This window comes from Natrix helvetica (genome assembly GCF_964273705.1).
Source record: "Natrix helvetica genome assembly, chromosome: 4".
NCBI classification, from domain to species: Eukaryota; Metazoa; Chordata; class Lepidosauria; order Squamata; family Natricidae; genus Natrix; species Natrix helvetica.
The window spans coordinates 98669198-98693459 of record NC_138550.1 but is presented as its reverse complement, the minus strand read 5'-3'; the positions used below and the strand labels follow the sequence as shown (position 1 = coordinate 98693459).

The 24262-nt window shown below is 37.8% G+C and overlaps 1 protein-coding gene across 1 annotated transcript in view; it reads left to right on the top strand.

The window, feature by feature from the left end:
• LOC309392187 (uncharacterized protein) overlaps positions 1 to 7169 on the top strand; it is a gene marked incomplete at its 5' end in the record, with an annotated part of 165107 nt that extends 157938 nt beyond the window's left edge. Inside the window, one exon of the mRNA XM_081953188.1 lies at positions 6838 to 7169. Within this exon, the coding sequence (XP_081809314.1) occupies positions 6838 to 6939 (102 nt within the window). The 3' untranslated portion in view covers positions 6940 to 7169. The remainder of the gene's footprint in view (positions 1 to 6837) is intronic.
• Positions 7170 to 24262: the final 17093 nt, after the last annotated feature.

Sequence of the window (24262 nt, the reverse complement as noted above, 5' to 3'; positions counted from 1 at the left end):
GGTTTGGCCTGGATTGGCCGAACTAATAGTAGTGGTGGTGAGAGGCTCTGCTCACCTTATACAATACAATAGCAGAGTTAGAAGGGACCTTGGAGGTCTTCTAGTCCAACCCCGTGCCTAGACAGAAAACCTTATACCGTTCCAGACAAATGGCTATCCAACATCTTCTTAAAGACCTCCAGTGTTGGGGCATTCACAACTTCTCTCCTTGATTAGTTTCCACCCATTGCTTCTTGTTCTACCCTCAGGTGCCTTGGAGAATAGTTTGACTCCCTCTTCTTTGTTGCAACCCCTGAGATATTGGAACACTGCTATAATGTCTATCCTAGTCCTCCTTTTCATTCAACTAGACATACCCAGTTCCTGCAACCGTTCTTCATATGTTTTAGTCTCCAGTCCCCTAATCATCTTTGTTGCTCTTCTCTGCACTCTTTCTAGAGTCTCCACATCTTTTCTACATCGTGGTGACCAAAACTGAATGCAGTATTCCAAGTGTGGCCATACTAAGGCATTATAAACTTCACGTGATCTTGATTCTATGCCTCTGTTTATGTAGCCTAGAACTGTGTTGGCTTTTTGGCAGCTGCTGCACACTGCTGGCTCATATTTAAATGGTTGTTTACTAGGACTCCAAGATCCCTCTCACAGTTACTACTATTGAGCAAGGTACCACCTATACTGTATCTGTGCATTTCGTTTTTGTTGCCTAAATGTAGAACCTTACTCTTTTCACCATTGAATTTCATTTTATTAGATAGTGCCCAATGTTCAAGTTTGTCAAGATCCTTCTGTATCTTAAGCCTGTCTTCTGGAGTGTTGGCTATTCCTGTCAGTTTGGTGTCATCTGCAAATTTGATGAGTTCCCCATTTATTCCCTCAACCAAATCATTGATGAAGATGTTGAAGAGTACTGGGTCTAAAACAGAGCCTTGGGGTACTCCACTGCATACTTCCCTCCATGTAGATGCAGTTCCATTGAGGACTACACGTTGAGTGCGGTTGGTCAGCCAGTTACGAATCCATCTGGTGGTGATGCTGTCCAACCCACATTCTTCTACTTTATCTAGTAGTAGGTTATGGTCTACCTTGTCAAATGCCTTACTGAAGTCCAAGTAAACTATACCGACGGCATTCCTCTGGTCCACTAATTTTGTCACTTTGTCAAAGAATGCAATAAGGTTAGTCTGGCATGATCTGTTTTTGACAAACCCATGTTGGCTTTTGGCTATTACTTTGTTTACTTCTAGGTGTTCGCTAATTCGTTGCTTGATTATCTTTTCCAGAATCTTTCCTGGTATTGAGGTAAGGCTGAGAGGTCTGCAGTTTCCTGGATCTGTTTTTTTCCCTTTTTTGAAGATGGGAACCGCATCAGTTCTTTTCCAGTCCTCTGGTAGTTCCCCGGTGCTCCAGGATCTCTGAAAGATATAGTTCAGTGGTTCTGAGATCTCATCTGCCAGTTCCTTCAGAACCCTGGGGTGTAATCCATCCGATCCTGGTGATTTGAACTCGTCTAGGGTAGACAGGTGCTCACTTACCATTTTCTTCCCTATTTCAATTTGTGTTCCTAATCTGATTTTTGTTTTGATAGATTGGACTGTTTTATCCTTTTGTGTAAAGACAGATGCAAAAAATGAGTTAAATAGTTCTGCTTTCTCCCTGTTGCTTGTCACCTTCTTGCCACTTTCTCCCAGCAATGGACCTGCCCAGAAGCTTCTGCGCATGCGCACGGGAGCGTGCGCAGGAGCACGCCCAAACTGGTAGTGAAAAAATTAGCAACCCACCTCTGCGCTGGATATATTTTTCTATTAAATATTCTGTGGTGAAAATATTTCAGTGTCTTGCCTTACATAAAAAGCGGCAGAGACTGGAGGCTGAGTGAAGTAGCATGGCAGGCTACTTTGAGAAAGCCATGGAAAGTTTTGTATTAGTTTTATATCTTTCAAAATGTCATCATTTATTTGACTGACCAGGAAAGCTCCATCATCGTCTGGATTAAGTATTTGGTGGGGGATTATTTGCATTTAACATGTATGTGCTGCTTGAATCAACAGAAACCTCTCCTCAATGGATATCCTACTGTCTCCCCGCTCCCTTACTGGAGGGAGGGTGGTTACTAGCTTATTACTTTGCAAAGCTATTTACATCCATCCATATGCTGTGAATGAAGTTCCAGCTCCTTTCTCTGTCTTGAAAAGTGAATAAACTCATCAAGGGCTTATTTTGAATGCAAGATCAGATACAGTATGCTGAGTGACACTTAAAAAGAATGAAACAGTAATGGTAGCTTATTTTCTGAAACAGTCTTGACACTAATGCTAAATTATAGCTTGGACTCATCCAGCATTTTTACCTTTATAGGGTAAGGCTTTTTACATATTTAACATAATTCTAGGAAAGATATACTGGCATTATGTATCAAGATACATATACTATAACCAAAGGGCACATCTATTCCCCAGCAGAACACTTCCTTCAATGTTATTGCCATTTGGTGTCATTTTCTAACGAATATAAAATACGATTGGTAAACAAACTAGATTTTAGATTTAAGCTGACAGCTGTTCCTTCAGAAGCAATATTTAGATATTTAATCTCAGGAGCAATGAATATTTTGTGTCTGTTTGAGGAAAAAAGTGTTTTTATCAAATGAAGAGCTATTTGTTTTTCTCCTCTGGAATAATAGCGTGTAAAACAGCTCTCAGTTAAGATACTTGTTTACAGCTACTGATGATCTTTGAAAAATAAGATCGTTATCTAATATTTTATTTTGGAGAGGGGAAAAAAATCCCCAGCAACTTCATGCTGTTTAGATTTGAAGCTCTATGTTTAGAGTTGAAGCTCTGTTTCTGATTAACTCAATGCCTGGTGAGAAATTGTTTTACTGAAATTGGGCACATATAAAGCGAGCTTGGTTTTGTCAATAATGTGCTCAGATGCAGTAGATCAGTGGTTTCGGGCCCATAGATGAAACATCACTAGTTCGTGCAGTTTAAAAGAAGCATGAAGACTTCCAATAGATTCTAAATCAGTGAGTAATAACAATGATTAGCTAACCTCTCATGTAACTAATTCAATTGCAGCTGAACTGCTGAGAAATTCCCAAAGAGGAATTTCAAATTGTTTCAAGCTAAAGTTGCAAATATCAGTGAAAACTGTCAGATATATCTCAAGAATTCTGAGAGTAAGGTAGAGAAGCAGATACAAAATCTTCTATTCTTTGAGAAGCATTATCCTAATATTTTCAATGCACTACACAAACATAGAATCACAATAACAGAATAACAGAGTTGGAAGGGACCTTGGATGTCTTCTAGTCCAACGCCCGCTCAAGAAGGAAACCCTCAATCAAGCATAAAAATATGCAATGATATATATACAGTATATATAAGCAAAAATGTTATTCTGAACACTTGCACCTCCTCCCCCAAAGGACAATTACTGTCAGAGACAATGGAATAGATCATAAAATGACTGGGTTACCATATCTGGAATGTCAATGAAGAGATACAGAAAACTGGGAAAGAGCCACAGATTCTATGCACTAAATTCCTATGCACAGAACATTTGATTGGGCTATGCCTGGACCATAAAGTAGATATTTTAAATATTTGGTGAAATGAAGATATGGGGAGGATTGATAGGTGAATGGAATTATGGGGTATTCATATGCTACCCTGGCAGGCTGTTCTTCCTGCAGAGACCATCTCAGTAAGGAAGAGATGAACAGGCAAGTATGGTGGCGGGAGCAGTGTTTGAGGGAGACAGGAAAGAGAAAGAAGAGAAGATGTTGAGAATATGGGCCAGGCGGGCTTACAACTCCATGGGAAGGAAAGAGGCAATGATGCCCACAAGCTTTACATTAGTCACCTCAGAAAATCACTCAAGGATCCCTTTGAATTTTGTTTCAACTTCAACCCGGAAGCAGTGCACTTTAGCCAATCTAGATTGCTAAAAAAAAAGATTAATTTATGAAGGTAGGGTAGCTTCTCTATTGCATCTTATAAATGAGGAAGGATCTTTGCACAAGCTTGAAATTTCAGCTTGCTACATCTGTCCCACAGATGTAGCAAGCCCATACGTCCTAACATATGATAATGAAGGTCAAGGAATCAAGCATATGCCTATTCTAGGGTAGGAAGGAAAAGAGGAAGGACTAGTCAGCATATTACTTACTTGGTTTAAGAAAAGAATTCATGGTTTTTTTTTTAGCCTCTCATTTGTACCCGGCCCTTAACTGCAATGCTGAGTCCTAAATTCCTCAAAATAATAGCGGAGACCAGGGCAAAATACTATATTGCAGAATTATATTTCAGGTTATTTTCATTTACATTTAAGGAGAATTAAATACAATTAATACTATTACTCCCCAGCCATGTAATTAATCAATTTTCCCTTTTTGTCACATTAAACATGATAGTTGACAACTATTGTTTTAATTTCTCTGGGGCCTACTAAGGCTTTTCACAATGGATACCATCAGATTAGATTTTGTGTCTGATTTCATTCTCTTTCCAAATGTATGCCCTCAATCATAAGTTTAAGCAATATTTTAAGCATATAAATCTTTGTAATTTTCTTTAGCATACGGTATTGCTGTTTTAAGATTTTTTTTAAAAAAAATCATAAAACGTCAAAGATAGTTCCAAAGCAATATTAATTCAATTTACTTAAATGAAAACATAACCTTTTCAAAAAGTACCTTCCAGCTACACAGATTGACAAAATGCATCAATTATAATTTTGCTTACTTTTATAATTATACCGTGAAGTGAACTTTTGGGAGAAGTTGATTAATTATAAAAGGTTACTGCCATTGAGTCATTGTTAAAAACAATGACTTGGCCTTCAATTAATTTAATATGCAAGCTATGTCCAATACCTTAGCACATTTGAGATATATTTATAAGACATGTTACAATTTATTATATGTCAGTTTTTACAAACATTACAAAACTAATGTTTGTAACAGCACATCTAAACATTGTGGTAGTATCCATTAAACTGGAATATGTAGATCAGTCTCAGCATAGTTTAAAACCTTTAAAAACTCATTAATTTCAATCAAAAATTGAATGTGGAAGTTATTCATTGCTTTATTTACAATGATTTGTATGCCATACACTTTCGGTGGCTTACAAACTAATATATTAAACTATTTCTATTGAAATCAGCACAGCTTCAAAATACTTATGTTTATTTGCATTATTTCAATATTTAAGATTGGGAACTAGAGGATAAAATAAAGATAGTCTGAGAGTATAAATTATAAGCCAAAAATCATAAACCAATCCATAAACAACTGATCCAAATGAATAAAGTTGCATTCCAGCTTCATCAATATGTTTCAGAGTTTCTTCACCCCGAGGATGAGTGGATTGTAGGGAGGTGATCCCAGCCAGCTACATTAATAACAATGGTTTGTGAAACCTGCGTATTACTCAGTTCAGGTGCCCTTTGGATTTGTGGAACTTCAAGAGCCAGAACCTCTAAATAGTTACGGAAGAAGATTGCTGTGGAGCCTGAAAAATGACATGGATGAGGCAGCTTCATGAGTATTGGATTGGGAAGCTTTTGGTTTAGAATTGTGGGAACTTTAAGACCCCTGGACTTCAACTCCCAGAATTCTCCAGCCAGCAATGCTAGTTGGAGAATTTTGGGAGCTGAAGTCCATGAGTCTTAAAGTTCCCAAGGTTGGACATCCTTGGTTTAAAACAGAGGTGTCAAACTCAGTGTCAGGCTTGTAATGTTCTTTTTAGGATCTTTGGCCTGCCACACTTTCTATTAATTTTCCTATGCTGTTTCATTAGTGTAGTAGTTGGGAGGGGGGAATAGAAAGGAGTAGATTTGTGGAATGTATTGTTGTCATTCTTTTATAGAAGCTCAAGGTCATCTTTTGTCTCCACACCTCGACACCTGACCGGAAGCAGAGGGGTGTAGATGCCAGCGTGGAAGTTGATGATTGGAACATGTGATGGATTTGTGGGTGTGGGGATAAGATCATGAACTTTCAACTGGGTGGAATTCCAGGAAGAAGATCAGAGTTGGAATTCGATAGCAAAGTGCTAACATGCCTGTATGATTAAATTGGAACCTTAAGGATGATTCTGCCTTGGTCTCTGATTGATTTCATGCATGGTATTTAGAACGCTGTCATTATTCCAACTCTTATTTTAAGGATTGGGTCATCACGGTGGCATCACGTAATGTATTGCCTTCGCTAAACTGAGCAGGGGGCGTGGCCAGCGCATGATGCAGCCAACCCATGGGGCGTGAGTTTGACAGTCCTGGTTTAGAATGTAAAAATATGATAAGATTTTTCTCTCTATTTCTTTAATTTTTGTAATGGATTTTTTTTTGAGAATTGCCCATATCACCAGTAACTTATTGTTCTTTTCTGGCAACATGAACTGACTGACCACTTCCATGGGAATAACTTTCCCATTAGCTTCGTCTTGAGATTCACATAAACTCATAAGATCATCATCCATATGTAACATAGCAGTGGATCGGATCACCTTTTAGTTATGAAACTGCAATAGTTTTGTTCAGATCTTCAAGATCTTCACAAACCAAGTCAAGCATTTTTCCCCATGAATTTTTTTTTCTTTCCTACCTGCCAATTATCCTATGAAAGGAAAAAGATTGGCCCTAAGCAACGATTTCTATTTTGTTATATTTAATTTTCCCATGAAAGCAAAGGTCGGTATGACTAGACTCTCATCGTGTATTTAAGTCTTCAGTTGTGAATGTACATATTAATTCCAGCTCTCTTTGATCTGACATAATATTTCTCTGAAATAGCCCACCGTTAATCACTCTGAATCTTGTATTTTCTAGACATTTGGAGACGTCAGTGGAATCAACTTTGCATGTCATGAAGTCAATGCAGACTTTGTGGAGCACAGAAGTGGAATGGAAGCTTCTTCTTCAGGGAAATAAGAAGATGGGAAGGTATTAGTTCAGTGGCTGGAAATGACTAAAACTGTCAAGCAGAATGAGCCTTATAATTAAAAGAGTTCAGCAAAAAAAAAACACCAAACCAAAAAACATTATTCAACCCTCTTCCCCAAACCCTCATTTCTTCACCCTGATTGTTGAGTAATGTTTGGGGGAACTAACAGAAGACTTGTTTGCAGAAACATTTGTTTGCTACCTATAAAACAGAAATAGTTGCTTCTGTCTTATGCACGCTTATCTGGGAATAAGTTGATTGATTGCAGTGATTTATGTCCAAAGTGAAATCTTGAGCACTTCTAATAAAAGAAGACAGTAAGATGAGTTGGATTCTTTCTACGTCCTGGTAATCTTGCCATAGTAAAATGGGGGAGGCATTCTGTTACAATGGACTTCAAATGGCATTTCTAGGAAAGCTGGTGTTTGTTTGTGTGTGTGTGCGTGTGCGTGCACGCGTGCATGTGTGTATGAGTGGATGGGTTGGTAGGTGGGTATGTTTTTGTCTGTGTCCTTTACAGGACCTTCTTTGTGTCTTCCTTGCCCCTGATGTGCATTCTTTGAACATTGGAGCAGAACTCAAGCATGCATCACTAACATGTAAGCAGAAGAGATATTTTTGGAATTTAAGGCTGCAGTCATTTTGTTGCCTAGATCAATGGGCCAAATGAAGCGTTTTCCTGCCCTGCATTCCATATAAGTAAAAATAATTGTAAGTTCAATGAATTCTTAAATTTATGTTATCTATTTTTTTCATATTTAAGAACCGGGCATGTCTCTGACAGAGGGCCCCCAAATGTAGAAATGTGGATGGAAAAGTATCTGGTAGGCTGGTAAGCGAATTGGTGAGATAAGGAATGCAAATCTATCTTTATCTTTATCTTATCTTTATCTGTCTACCTTTCTTTCTTTCTTTCTTTCTTTCTTTCTTTCTTTCTTTCCTTCCTTCCTTCCTTCCTTCTTTCTTTCTTTCTTTCTTTCTTTCTTTCTTTCTTTCTTTCTAATCTTTCTAGCTTTTTATCTATCCACTTATCATCTACCTACCTACCTACCTACCTACCTACCTACCTACCTACCTATCATCTATCTATCATCTATCTATCTATCTATCTATCTATCATCTATCTATCTATCTATCTATCTATCATATATATCATCTATCTATCTATCATCTATCTATCTATCTATCTATCTATCTATCTATCTATCTATCTATCTATCATCTATCTATCTAATTATCTATCACATGCTGCCTGCAGAATTCTGGGAGCTGAAGACTGTGAATCTTAAAGTTACTCAGTTTGAGAACTACTGGTCTAAGCAACTTTATAATATTTCAATGCCATTATGAAACAAATACCTTCTACTGTATATAACAACAGCTGAAATCAGGAAAATAGGAACATATCCAGGTCTTTTAAATGAGAATTCAACATGATTAAATCCACTGTTTGTAGTTGACATAATCCAATGATTAATCTAGTCCTCATTTTATCCTGCTAATTCCTATAACTAGTAAATAAATGCATAACAATGTTAAAGAACTTTAAAAATTTTGTGGCTTTAAAAAAACATTTAATCCAAGTGTAGACTTAAATGTATATTGAGTTCTTATGACTGTTTTCTAAATCCTGTGTGAATCCTATTGTTTTTTTAACTGATAAGATGCATATGTAATAGAATTTGGCACTTAACTTGTACAAATTGCATTCTCTTCTGCAGCTATTAACTATCCCATTCATATCACTTAGTTATAGTCACATAATAATTGCCTGCCTATGGTGGAATTCCTTTTACAATTTCCTCCTGTATAAGTGAATATATATAGTCATTACTGAAAAGTGTAAATAAGGAACCTTTTTAGTGGCATAGTTTCCCTAGGTACCCACTGTGCTCTTATTATCTGCAACATACTCCCTCATCTGTAGTTCCAGTCTATTATAAGATAAAGACATAAGTATGAATTAAAAATTAAAATGCTTGTTGTAGACTGGAGAGAAGGTCTATTAAAACCAACCCAGCAGAAAAGCTCCCACTGCAAGTAGATGGATTGCAGTGAGAACCAGTTAAAGCAAACTGATGAAAAATTAGAGATTTTCATCATACAGTTAAATATAGTGCTAAGTGGTATGTGCTAGCATTAAAAGCAAATTACTTACCACTTCACCAATCACAGCATGAGAGCTTACTATTGGAAACAGTATTTTCAGCACTGCTAAGCCATTGGTTATTATTAAATAAATAAATTGGCAATACTTAGGGAATCAGCTGAATGAGTGCAAGTATGGGAAAAATTGTACAGGGATTATAACCTAAGTGGGAAAGTGCAGGATAAAACAGTATGCAGAATTAATTGGCAGTAAACCAACCAACTTCCATTATACCTATTTCATTCTGAGCAACAACACACTTAAATACCAGTGCTGTTAAATCTTTCATATTTTCATTAAGGCTTCCTAAATTTGTGTTTTGTAGAATATAATATTGAAGAGAGCCATATGAACCATCAAATTAAACCCCCTGCTTGATGCAAAAGATCTACCATGAGAGTAATTTCAACAAAATATTTCTTCAAACCAAATTATACATGTACACTTGTCAAACTCACCCAGTTCCCAAATGCAAGCAAATACTTTTATATTTGAAGGAGTTTTTAAGCTGTGGGATCAATCCATACATCCTTTTGCAGGGATATTTGCCCATGAAGCTTTCCCAAGAACATCCTAAATCTCGGCACACATTTAAAATTTGATCAGCACCACTGTAAAGAATCAGCGTAGGAGTTTGAGAAGGACAACGCAGAGTCTATTGATAGGTTTTATATTTCATTTATAAATAAACTAAACATGTCTATGGCCAATGTTGACCTCCAGTCAAAAATTACATTAGCTTCTCTGATTTTTGATGGAAAAGATGATTCTTTTGGTCCTTTTTTGTCATTGAGTCTCCACATTTCCTGACAATTTCGACTAATGTTTTCGTGTTTGTGTGCGTAGGCATGCATGCATGTGTGTGTGTTTGTGTGTATGTATGTATTTAAATGCACGTGTCGCAGAACACAAGAACGCAGTAAGAAAAAAAGAAAAAAATTTCCTCCCTTTTCCAGCACCTTAAAGCTACAGCACATGAAATTAATTTTGAAGGAACCAGGTTAATCTCCAAAACTGAACACTTCAACAAGAGAATAATTATATATATATATCCAGTGATTTCACCAGGCAGTCACCAGAAGTTAACAATTATTTGAAACCATCAAATAAACAAATGCATGATAATTTTAAAAATAATGAGTTCATTTCCGAAGGCCAATATTCACTTTTTTCACATTTGTATCACACTTTCATCTTTTCATTGGTTGTGTAATTTTTTTGCCTATTTATTGGAATATGTCAGTCCTCTGAATTACACTGTCATGAACTAATGACAAAAGTATGACTTAAGTGGCAAAACAGGATACAATATTAACAAAACAGCATAAAATATTAAAATATTATTTGTGGACAAACCAAGCTATTTGCTAAAGAACTATTTAGTATCTTTTCTTTGCAGTATCTTAATCACATTGTATGCATAGAACTGCTCTTTGAAAGAATGCTAGATGCTCTTCTTCATTCTCTGCAAAAATTAGGAATAGGTTAAATAGCATCCTAATCCTAATGCTATTTAAGAGAGAGCTGAAAGTTCAGAGTATATTTTGAGAGGTCAATTAAATCTTTTAAGAAAGTTAGCCTTTAATAGTTACCCATGAAACCTCCCTGACGTGAACGTTTTTGTCAATTTATATTTCACAGAGATTTTGAAAGCTGGAGAGCAAAATGTGTTGCAAAGAATCTGCAGACTGGAGTTGGCATATAAATACACCCGGGATTGTTTCACTTGCTACCACTTGCACGAAATGTATTTTCTTACTTCTCATATAAAATAGAAGGTCTGTCATTAGCATGTTACAACTGTAATAGCCTGGTTTTCCTTTATCATCTTTATGAGACGGTACAGATTTATTTTCTCTCGTCTGCAGACCCAGTCGTACAATTTCAGAACTGACATGGAGCTTATCAGAAGTTAATAATTGGTTAGTGCAAACCATTTGCTTGATAACATGGAACTGTTCGTTTTAGGCTTCTGGAAGCTAATAAGAACAGTCTCTTTTTTGACATTTGATTTTAATAGTTGCATCTTTGGTCCTGTCTCTGCAAGAAGACAGGACCAAGTGCAAGTGTTTTTTTTTTTCCTAAAGCAACACAGTGTTAACTCCTTAAATGCAGCTCAACACCCAGCTTTCAAAATTCATCACTTTCATAGGAGATTCTTTTAAATAATCCCAAGTGAACACACACAGAGAAAAACAGGGGTTTGGGTCCGGTGTATCAGATACAGCCGAAACCCGAACCCATGTACTCAGAGGTGAAATTCAATTTTTTTTACTACCGGTTCTGTGGGTGTGGCTTGCTGGGCGTGGCAGGGGAAGGATACTGCAAAATCCCCATTCCCACCACACTCTGGGGCCAGCCAGAGGTGGTATTTGCCAGTTCTCCAAACTACTCAAAAATTTCCGCTACCTGTCAGAACCTGCTGAATTTCACCCTTGCATGTACTACCAGAAAGACAAGAACACAAATTCTATACAGAAAATCTCACTTCTATCTCCACCAACATTCAAATGACACTGCTGCTGCACCCTCAATGGTCCTCAGAGTTCACGGGGAAGAAGGCAGTCCTGGACTGCAACTCATTTAAGCAAACAAGGAAGTATGTTCCAAAATGGGAACAAAACATGGTGTTTTTCAACACTGTCAAAAATATTCAAGAAAAAAATAGGGAGAAACCAGCTATATTATAAAATTGATAAAACCGTTTCTTTTTGTTGCTATAATAGGTCCCCCATGGAACAGAAATTTCATAACTTTGAAATTAATCCACCATAAACCATCCTTCCTTCCTTCCTTCGTTCCTCACTCCCTGGCTGCCTACTTTCCTGCTTGCCTCCCTGCCTCCCTTCATCCCAAAAAGAGTTCATATTCGGAAACACTGACTTTTAAAGATATATGTCAAGGGGTTATGCATAGTAGGTGCAAGGTACTAAACTTGATGGAACGGTAATAATTCAGTGAAAAGTGGTCATTTCCTGATTTCTATGTTAATGTGGACAAGAAAGATAAGCACTGTCTTATTTGCTTTCCTTACCCACATTCTAATGTTTTAGAATCAAGACTGGCAGCAACTTATGTAGGAAAAAATAAACCGAATTAGAGTGAGTGAATAAATGGTAGAATGAAATTAGCTGAAAATGGTTTGTGATTGGGAACAGCTTTATTATCCTTCTTAACAACATATTTAATATGTTTTCTTTGCTCTTTCCTTGCTAAATATTGATTAACTTTGTTTTGAACTTTCCAAATGTGAATTTTTTTCTCATACACTTTCTTTTTTATTTTTCAAAAAAGAATGACTTGGCCTATAAAAATACTGCTCTATATTTGCTACTCTGCAATTATTCATGCCTAATTAAGGTAACTTGTTAATTATTTATGGCTAGAGACGTCCAAGGAAATTTGTTTAAGGAAATTCATTTCATTTTTACTTTTCAACTTGTTTAGGGGATTAGAACATCCTTCAAATTCCATATTTTTGAATTTTGTGATGCATTTCCCCGCTCAAAGACCATACAATCACATGTTAAGGGAACATCATGTACTAAATCTGTTTTCTAAAGAAAATTGTATTTAAAAATGTATATTTTAAGAAAGAGGCATATCAATTTATGCTATACAAAGTTGGTACAAAGATAAATATAGGCATTCTTGCTTTCTTTCATTCCAAGAATAGTTTACAAATCGGAGAGAATGGGTTTCTCCATTCTGATTACAAACAGATCTGAATTAGAGATTAATCCTTATAGCTCTTTGATGGTTTATAGCTATTATTTTATTCATATAATTGTAATAACCCATATCAAAATAACTATGGCTATAGAAAATTGATTGCTGCAGCAATAATATGAAGGGCCTGTCTCCAGTACTATAAACTAATATTCCCTCCCCTCAAATAAACAAACGGGAGCTAATCAAGGAGAATATTTGTAGTTCAGGATTGAAATGAGGGGTCTTTGGTGTTTTCTGAACCTGGTTGTTTTCTTGCAGATATTTCATTATCCAAGCTAGATAACCTCATCAAAGGCTAATTGTCACTACCACTGATGATGTTACCTAGTTTGGGTAAGAAAATGCCGTTTGTTCAGAAAGCACAAAGTATCTCTAAATGGGAGCTGATCCACAATAAATATGTTGCAGTCATTTCCCCTAAATGGTATTTGGAATCTTGCTTGGGGGTGAACAGATTACTTTGAATCTAGTCTAATCCATAATTCTTCAGTAGAATTCGTAATTCTACTGATGCCCATAACTATTTGGTCAATTTTTTTTCCAAAACCATCCTTAAGAAAAAAAAATTCCTTGAAGTCTGTATATTTTGCAATATTAACCTATTTTTCGGAGTATAAGATGCACCAAGATTTTGAAGAGGCAAATAAAAAAAAAAAAGATTTTGCACTCTGCAGACCTCCCAAATACGGCCTGTTTTTCACGAAAATGGGCCCATTTTTTGTTTTTTTTTAAAAAGGCATGCAGAGCCTTTATGAGGCTTGTAGAGTGCTCCGGGGGGTGGGGGGGGGGCGGCGGCTGGGGGGGCAAAAACAAGCAAAAAAGTCCTGTTTTTCATTTTAAAAAAAAGCATGCATAGCCTTTAGGAGGCTTATAGAATGCTCCCAGGGGCTGGGGGGATGACAAAAAACAGCCTGTTTTTCGCTCCTTTCTGCCCTCCCCAGCCCCCAGGAGCACCCTGGAAGCCTCCTAAAGGCTATGCATGGCCATTCTTGCTTGGAGTGGGTTTTGGGGAGGCCAAAAATGCTGTATTCAGTGTATAAGACGCGCCCAGATTTTCAGCCTCTTTTTTGAGGGAAAAAGGTGGGTCTTACACTCTGAAAAATACAATAGGTTTTTATTTATTTGCTCATTTGTTTCTGCTTTAAAAAACAAGATTTAAAATAATTGCAGTGTCTGATCTTTGGGCTGCATCTCTTATGCAGTTAGGCATCTGAATGGCTTGAAGGTAGGGTTCTGATCAGGGGTGGGTTTCAAATTTTTTTACTACCTATTCTGTGGGTGTGGCCTATTTTCTGGGCATGGCTTGGCAGTCATGTGACCCGGTAGGCGTGGCCAACTTGTAAAATGTGGTGAAACTCATTTAACAACTCTCTTGCTTAGCAACCAAAATTTTGGGCTTAATTGTGGTCATAAGTTCTCTTTCTTTTCCTTCCTTCCTTCCTTCCTTCCTTCCTTCCTTCCTTCCTTCCTTCCTTCCTTCCTTCCTTCCTTCCTTCCTTCCTTTCTTTCTTTCTTGTGTCTCTCTCTCCCTCTTTCTATCTATCTATCTATCTATCTATCTATCTATCTATCTATCTATCTATCTATCATCTATCTATCTCTTTCTTTCTCCCTCTCTCCCCCTCCTCTCTCTCTCTCTCACACACATCCCTTCCAGTTGGTGAAAATTTCTGTTTTGCCAGCTGGGAGGCTGGCAAAGAAGCCTCCCTTTCCCTGCTGTCGCAGTTCTCGGAGGAAGGAGGCAGAGATGCAGGGAAAACACAGGGGGAGCAGGCCGAAGCGCAGGCAGCTGTGAATGGGTGAGTGGAGTGGAAGGGAGTCCCACGCCGCATCTTGGAGGAAGGAGGCAGAGATGCTGGCATGAGGCTTGCCTTGCTTCCCTTACCACTTGCCCCCTTGCCGCTTTCCCGGCCAGCTGCAGCTAAGCAGGGCAGGCAGGGCCCAAGCTGCAGCTGGCGAGGAGGGGGCAGTAAGGGAAGCAAGGCAAGCCCGATGCTGGCATCTTTGCCTCCTTCCTCTGAGAGCCGGTGTGGGACTCCCTTTTGATATGCTCGACCATCTGTTCCATCCAGCCCCCCTTACACACACACACACACCACTTATTGTGGCGTGGGGAGAGGAGGAGAAATCAGGGGGAAAGGGAGGAGAAGGCCATCCCTAGAAGAAGCGGGGCTCGCAAACACCATCTCCTCCAGCTCGGGTGCCCTGTGCATTTGGGCCACCGGGAGCCCCGAGGCTCGCAAACACTGTCTCCTCCAGCTCGGGCACCCTGCGCAGATGGGCCAACTGAGAGGCTCGCAAACACTGTCTACTCCAGCTCAGATGCCCTGAGCACATGAGCCACCTGGGAGCTCCGAGGCTCACAAACACTGTCTCCTCCAGCTCGGGCGCAGCCAAAGCCAGCTAAGCTTCAACTCACAGGCTTACCTAGCAGACAGATCAGGGTCACAGCGCTTCAGGCAGGCAAGCTGCAGAGCAGAGACTGGGCGGGCGAGCGAGTGGTGACCAGAGAACCCATATGGGTGTGTGGTCAGGCCGCCATTGCTACTGGTCCAGTATGCCAGATTTTTACTACCTCTTCTGGCGTACTATACCCTACAGGGAGGAACCCATCTCTGGTTCTGGTATGTATATTGTAAATGATGCTGTGGATATCTTTCTGGAGATGATGGGCCTGATGCAGGAATGTCTGCAAGTGTGGTTAACAAAGTCAAGATGATAGCCCTGATGGTGTATATAAACCTCTTTAAACCTTTTAAAAGTATGCCACACATAAAAAGGGGTGGAGCTTGGATACCATCATGGGCGCCATCTTGAATTTTTTTAAACCTGCCTTGAAAATACTAGTTTGATGACATGTCTTTCCTCTCACTTCAATTTTTGTGGCAGAAAACCTGATTAACAGCAAGGGCTGAGGGGATCTTCTATAATTAAGAGAAAAACATAAAATATCAGTTTTGATAACATCCTTGAAGACATTTCACAAGGCAATTTTCAGAACATGTAGCAGGAATCCTGGGAAGGCATTTATTTAAACAAATGAAGAAATAGAAATAAGGATGGGGGGTGGAAGAGGGAAAAAGCAGGAATGATAACAGTGATAGCAACAGTTATGATGTCTAAGAAATAAGCTGGGGTGCCAGTTGTGAAGTAGACCTAAATTGATTGATTGATTCATACATTAATCTGAGAAAGAAAATAGCTTTCTGAATTCCTCCTCATCCTTACTTATTATTGACAGCTACTTGACATAAACCCTGTTACAACTTGGCAGTTTTAAGTCCCGAAACTACTTAGAGCAATAACTTAAAAGTTACCTGTGGAAAAGAAATGATTAGATGCAGTGCCCCAAATATTTCTCAGGTGGATTGTGAGATGACATATTGGCTGTGTTCTTTAATATGAAAAACTGAGCCATGCCTTATTCCCGTCAATTGATTTGCTTTTCCAGACTATACACAAACTGATGATTGCATCAGACATGTGTTGAACACATTTTAGTCCCAGTTGCTGCTAAAAAAAATGGGCCTCTTCCCTTCCCTTTTTCCCTTCCCTTTCTTTTTTCCTTCCTCAATTTTCCCTTGCATTTTCCCCTTCCCTTTCCCCCTTCCCGTCCCTTTGTATTCCTTTCTAAACCCTAGAATCTTAAAAGTATAGAGTAGGAAGGGACCACAGCAATTGCATAATCAGTGCCACCACTGCCGGTTTAACCCACCTTTTGGTGATCGTGTGCTGTGCACGTGTGCACAGTTTTAACAAAACTTACCTTCCATGTTACTTTTGGGGAGTAACAAAGTTGAGACGCGGCAATCCGCTCTGCCACGCAAATCAGCTGAAACGATATAGGTAAGTAAAGCATAACGGTGGGCACCTGATCATCGGAGCAAAACGGTTCACTCCCCAGCTGATCGTCGGGGGTACCGGTTTGCCCGAACCAATCTGAACCGGCTGAATTCCACCCCAGAGGTAATCCAATCCTCTGCAATATGCAAAAACCCAACCTGTAATTAAACCATAAATGAGATATGATTGTCCATCCTCTTATTTTAAAAGAAGCTCCAGAGACAGAGCTGGAGAAGCTATTACTTCTGTAGAGAGACTGTACCATTGTTGTACACCTTATATTTAAATTTATGAATAAAACTGCAATGATGTCATTGTAATCATACCATTGGAAGCAAGATTGGGTTAGTCGGACTTATGCAACTCTGTTCCATAGCATGGAATGTGAACGTTGAAAAATAACACAGCCGGATTACGTAGAGATGTTCCATTTTTGCGGCACTTCTCTAGGACTTCAACCCAATCACAGATGTTAGAAGAGACTATTATCTTGTTAAAAACTACTATATTTCACATGAGTCAGTGCAATTAGTGAACTAGGAAAAAGAGAGTAAATTAAATTTCAAATATTTTTCAAAGAGTCTTTGTATGTAATGAGTCGGATTTTTTTTTTAAAAAAATTAAAATAAACCAGGGGCATGAACTGTTAATTAATAGGATCAGAGTGGAGTGAAGAAAGAATTTAATTGGTTCCTCCCTTGAAGAGCAAGCCCTGTGCTTACTTGCAGATGGATGAAAACTATCCACTATTGCCATATTAATACAGTAAAATGTATTCTGATAAAACTGTCTTCAGAGAGAGAATATTTTAGAGTAGGGATGTCGACTCAAGGCTTGGGGGCCAGATATGGCCCATGGGGTGCTTAGATCTGGCCCGTGGGGCTGCCCTGGAAACAGTGAAGGACTGTGCCTCTGCCAGTAAAAATGGAGCTCAGGAGGGCTGGGGGTGGCCTTCCTGAGTGCCGTTTTTGCTAGCAGAGGATTGCAGGAGGCCATGACAGTTGAAAACGGAGCTTGGGAGCCCGTTTTTGCTGGCAGAGTGCTTGGGCCACCACAGGTGCCCCCGCCACAAATTATGTTAAGCTGGATATGACCATCCTGACCAAGTCTCCTGCCCACCCCCAAGGTCAAACACAACCTTGATATGGCCCTCAATGAAATTGAGTTTGACACACCTGTCTTAGAGCAACAGCATAAGGAAATAATAATAATTTATCCCTGTTCTTGTTATTATTCACCTTCATTCCCACCCACTATTAGCTTTACAATAACCAAACAATTATGTGCAATTATGTATATAATATAAAGTTTAGCTTGGTTCTCAGACTATTTGTTCAATAGAAGTCAGCTAGAATCCTCTTAAATTATAGTACCAGAGTAACAAAGGTTATGAGTGCTGGAGATGCAGTATTTTCTAATCTTAAGGCACCAGACTAGAATCCAAAGGTTGGTGAGTTCTAGTCCCACCTTAGATGTGAAAGTCATCTGGGAGACTTTGGGCCAGTCAATCTTTCTCATCCCAACCCACCTCACAGGATTGTTGTCATGGGGAGGAAGGAGTATTGGATATGTTCCCCACTTTGAGTTACAGGATGAAAATCCAATTATCAAACCAACCAACCAACCAATCAATTAATAAAGGTATAGTATGTGGTGCATGACAGACTCTTATTCTCCTCACCAACCCAAATGGTGTTAGTGTTCCCTTTAACAATTTTTATCTAGGAAATATGGTGAGTGATGGAAGCAGTTTCCATGAGCAGAAGGAAAAGAGATAATAGGAAAGGATGGTCTCTTCCTTGTCATCTGTTCTGGATCACTGGCAGACCTTGTGGAACAAGGTGACACCATCTGCAGAAGGAAGAAAGAGCTGGCTGGCAAAACCTGGCCTCTCATTTCTGCTAGGAGGACCTTCTGCTGGGCTATACCCCTGAGAATGGAAATAAATCTTCTGCTCACCTCCTCCTAATTCTCATATCTCCCATGGTCTTTGCCCCAAGTTGCTGACATTTGTTACCTGTACAGAAATATGAGGAACGATGTGAATAATGGCCAGCTAATGTAAATAACACCCAGGATAAAGAAGCAACAAGAGGTCATTAGAAGGTTTTTAGTCTCTGCCCCCGATCTTACAGGAAATATAGTTCTCTCTATCACCATCATGAAGGGGTGATAAAATATCCCAAGTAGACTCACATTAAGCTGGATAATATGCAGGCTGCTTGATTTGTATTGAATATGTGTCTAGTGGCTGAAACCCACTGTAATGAACTTGCCCACAAATCACAGCTTAATGGGAATCTACTTATACATATTGCTTAATTAAAAGTTGTGAGCTTATTAACATGTGTCTTTGGCACTGAGCTTTAGGGATGTAATCTCTGTGCAAATAAGACTAGGTTGTAAAAGTTTTATAGATTGACAATGATATTAAATTCCACACCTTAATAAGCCATTATTTTTCCAAAGAACAGTCCAAATTATGTATATGTACACTGGTCTGGTGTGTTGACCAGTGTTGTTTTTAGCTCAAGAATCATTGTCTTGTAAGACACAGGCATTAACTTAAGGCCAGCTTGGCTGCAATTTTTCTTGGTATTAATTCTGTCAAAGTCTCTTGCTTTGGGGTCTCTTGCTTTGGGGGCTTATTATTATTATTGGAATATTGACCAATAACCCTCAATATGTAATATGTTCCCAAACTTTATTCTCTTGGATTTTTAATGCAATCGTAAAAAGTATCAATATAATCACTTTTAAATAATAGCTATTTTTAATTACAGATGACAAATATTTTTCAAAGCTCAAACTACTACTGGGGAATTATAGTTTTAGGTTTGAGGGGGTTAGGTTTACAATGGCAATATTTTATTTTATTATTTCTGAAGCCAAACAGAAAAGTAAGCAATATTTTTTGCCTACAAAGGTAAAACAAAATGTGGAAATGGTGAAAAAAATACACAAATTGAACTATGCAAGAAACGAGTGGGGGGGGGGTGGAGGGGAGAAATGCTAACCCTTTCCTTCACACATCACAGCATGCAACCATTCTTGCTTGGTGGAACTATTCCGATGGATTGCTGGACTTTATTTCATAGAAAAGCAAAAGCCAGTAGTTGAAGAGATTATCCAATCCAACCATAAATCCAGAAAAGCCACCCTGACAAATGACTCTCCAACCTCTGTTTGAAGGTTTCCAGTGAAAAAGAATCTACTGCTTCATGTGGCAGTCTGTTCCACTGGCTGACAACTTATACAGTCAGGAAGTCCCTCCTGATTTCTACTTCCAACCTCCTTCCTTACAAGTCTAACCTTCTGGATGGTGCCACTCTCTGAGGCAATTCCCTGGAGCCCATTTGCCTCCAGGCCTTGATTGTAGATAACCTGCCATTTCCCAACTTGCAAAAATAAAGGGAAAAAAATGATAGTGTGATTGAGGTTAGCATTAAGTTGCTGCAAAATCTGTGCATAGAAAGAAAGCTTAGAGATGTCCTATTTCCATAGGGATGCGCCAAGAGTTTGTTTCATAAGCCGAGACAGAGAATGGTTTCCCATCACACAGTTCATCTGCAGAATTTAGCACCTAGTAGTCTTGAGTCTGTTTCAAGCTAAAATGAACCATTAGGGGTTTCGTTACAAGGTTATATTTTTTAAAAAATTAAGGTTGATAGTACATGGAACGGTCCCTTTGTGGAAATATTGACATGGGGAAAGAAGAAAAAGAAGAAAAAGAAGAGAGAGAGAGAGAGAGAGGGGGGGAGGGAGGGAGGGAGGGAGGGAAGGAAGGAAGGAAGAAAGAAAGAAAGAAAGAAAGAAAGAAAGAAGAAAGGAAAGAAAGATAGAAAAAGAAAGGGAAAGAAAGAAAGAAAGAAAGAAAGAAAGAAAGAAAGAAAGAAAGGACAAGATCACACTTAGTCTGAGCAAGAACCTCCATATTCAATGTACATGTTCTTCTATTAGAATTTCTATGAGAACTATATCGAAGAACATGTTCTTCTATTAGGATTTCTATGAGAACTTCCTTTCTTGAGAAGATCTTTTGATAATATTTTGAATTAATACAACTGTTACTTTTGGCCATATTAATTGGGGGAAATAGGAGCAGTAGGCTAAAGCATGTGAACATATTCCTGCTGGAGAAGACTTTTGTAGCATCAATTTTGTTCACTGTCAGAAGTTTCATAATCCTGGAACTATGGTTTTAAATATGTTCTTGGAAGGCTCCATGTTCTACCAGGACTTCCTTCTAAGTAGAGATGACTTATGATATAGTCTGATATGGAGGCAACCTTCCATGAATCCCTGAAGAAATAGCTTTAGTTTTAAATAATGACTTTCTTAGAAAATTCTAAGAATAGAAAACTCCACATTTGCAGGTGTACCTAATAAGAACACTAGGTAAGGAAGCTTTGCTTCTCTCTCAGACTGGGGCATTTGACAATTTCCTCCAAAATTGATGAATAATTATTTTTGCAGGTATAACAGCCATTGCTTTCAAATCTTCTATGTCTTATGTCTCCCACTTTGGGTGAGGAGGATGCTATTTAATTCTAACTCTGAGATTAATATACAGTTCTCTTCAGTTTCCCTTGTGCAACTGAATTCAGATGACAAACATTGCGTCCAGTCAGCTAATAGAACCTTGTTATGATCTACTTTTCTAATACTTTGAATATCTCTGTCTTGAATTACTTATCCTATATGTAATGTGACTTTAAAGCTGAGGAAAAATGCCCTCCTATATAAATGTAGAAAAATACAATAGCAATATAATTTGTTATTATATAGCAATATAATTATATTGTAATAGCAATATAATTTTTCTAAGGAAAAAAACATGGTATTTGACTACTCCAACTTTAAACAGGGAGCCCTAAATGCTTCTTGTTTTGCGTAACTGTGAACCGTGCAATTTTTCCTTTTGTTTTTCAATTTATCCCTTTCGAGCAGCAGCTGGATTCATTCTTGATAGGGGCTTCTTTAGTCAGACAGATGTAGCACTCATCAGAAGTTAATTTGCAGGGATATTCACATATGCAAATCACATCACAATCCTGAAATGCAACCATGTAATGAGTGGAAAGTATTATATCAATAAATCATACAACCCTGATAATCAGAATTTCCACTGAGCCAGGCTAAATTTGACAGCATTTATAACTTTGCTGCTTTTAGCCTCAAAAAATGCTCTGCATTTTTTTTTGGTAAGTATGTTACACTGGTGATCTTAAAAAAAAAAAAAACTCCCCAAGTCTAGCATAATGAGTCCTCAAGTGTATTATAACTTACCAGTAATTACATTTCAACATTTCTGCTTTCAGCAGTTGCTGCTTTATTCATAAACATTTAAACACTGGATCAGGCATAAACTAAAAATGTTGGCAACAACATGGATTTAATTTCATTAACTATTAGGTAAACTTGGTCTCGCTTCTTCAAATAATCCTTGGTTTGAATGCTAAAGATGTAATGAACTTCACAGTTCATAGCATCTGACATTGCTTAATTAATGGGTGCATTTATAGTACATAGGCCTTGGTAATTGATTTATATGCATGATTGGCCCATACAGCTGTTAGTTCCTGTAGGAAAGTCATAATTCAAATGTAGACATATTTTCTAGATATAAGGAAGATGAAAACAAAACAAGGAAATAGAAGCCACCCAGTAATATCAACCTGACAAATTCTTTTCAAAAGTCAGATTATTGTAGCAAGTTAATAGCATGGGGAAAAGTTGAGGCATTAATGTAATAGCTTCAAATTTCCACAGATAACTCATCTCAGATGGAAGCGATTATTCAACACACTATGTACTCAAATCCTTTATAAAATCATTTGAACCCAAAACATAGACGGTAAAGTGTCCAAAGAATGAAAAAAAGGAAGATCTATCTGAACAAGCAGGAGGTATCTGATTTCCAATTAGCTGTATGCAAAATGAAATGAGTGAAGTAACCCACAATAATCAACTAATCCATGACTTTAAAATGTAATCTTTTGGCTATTCCACACATTCTTTGGGACAGTTTAAATAAAAATTATTTCATTTGCATATCTTGATTGTGGTGGCTCATTAGTACTTCCAAGATACCACTTAATGTGTGGTAAAACCTAGCTATAGGTTTTATGGGTTTCAAATTAAACACATCATTGAAATTGGGAAAATTAAGCTGTCAGGATGTCTCTAATGGTTTCCAAGATCTTGTATATAGAAATATATAAGAATTTACCTCCAGAACCCCTTTATATCTTGTCGGTTAGATCCTGCATTCTTCTGGCCCTTGGTTTTCATCTTTATTACAATCTGGGTGTTGGGAGAAAAGTTAGAATTCCACTTTTTGCATGGAAAAAGAAGGTTGCATTCAACAATTCCTTTTCTTTCAAACCAAAAGTTAAGAGGAAAGGATCCTTAATCCATAGCTGAAAGAAGAAAGGGAGTCTCTTGTAGAAAGCTTTTGGACTTTGATTATCCTTGCAGTTCTACAAACAATATTTGAAACTTAGATTTGTTTCTGGAAAAGTATGCAGTGAGGCCAAAATTGAAAATCTAGAACTTTGATTTGACAGGTTGAAAGATGATCAAACATCATAACTTTACAAGATTTACAAGGAATATTAGTTCCTCATAAGCATTGCTTTCTGATAGTCTTATGCCTATACTTATGAAGCAAGTGTCAGACATGTATCTTTTACTCGCCTAAACAATAAATCTAGCATATTGTAGATGGTTCTTGAAAGCAGTTTCCAAGTTTAAACCACAAATTGCCTAATCACTAGGGAATGAAACCATGCTATAGATTTGTATGTGTTGAAAAGTTGATTCCAAAGAACAATAATCAAAATGGACAAGGTCATTTGTGACTATTTTTGTACAGGAAGGGAAGAAAAGCAGCTGCGGCTTCTGGATTAACCATTATATGGACCAAAGCCATATCTTCCCTTGTTTTTTCTTCTCAGTAACAATCTCTCCTGGTGAACAACTGTACACAAGATGGTAATCTGTTCAGAGAACTATTTATTTTCCCTTGAACAGTTATTGGAAACAATGTGTGATGGCTGCTAAATCGATTTTGGAGTTGTCTACAGAAAATACTGGCCAGTTTGGGGGAATAATCAAAATCAACTATTGAACTATGCATTGGGAATGATATTGTTAAAAGGAATATCAAGGACATTTGCTTTAAAGAACTGTTTCTACATAATTCACTTTAAAACCTCAAAACAAACATGTATATTACAGAATACAAACTATTTCTATGTCAGTGAATGTTGGAATGAAAATAAAAATCATTTTATAAAATCTATCTTCAGAAAAACAAGCTTAAAAAAAATAATGCAACTGGAATGTTCCCCTACCAAACAGACAGGAAAATAAACCAGATTTACACTGATCTAAAGATAGCTCCTTTCTTCCTAAAATGGACTATATTTTGTTAGGAAAAATGCAGATTTTAAAAAAAGGAACTTTTCCTGTAGCTGTGTTAAGAGATACCATGTATTAATAGTATTTCCTATCTTCAAATCTATTCATATTTCTAATACTTCTACTTTCCTATTAGTGAGCAGAAAGATTCAAATATATTA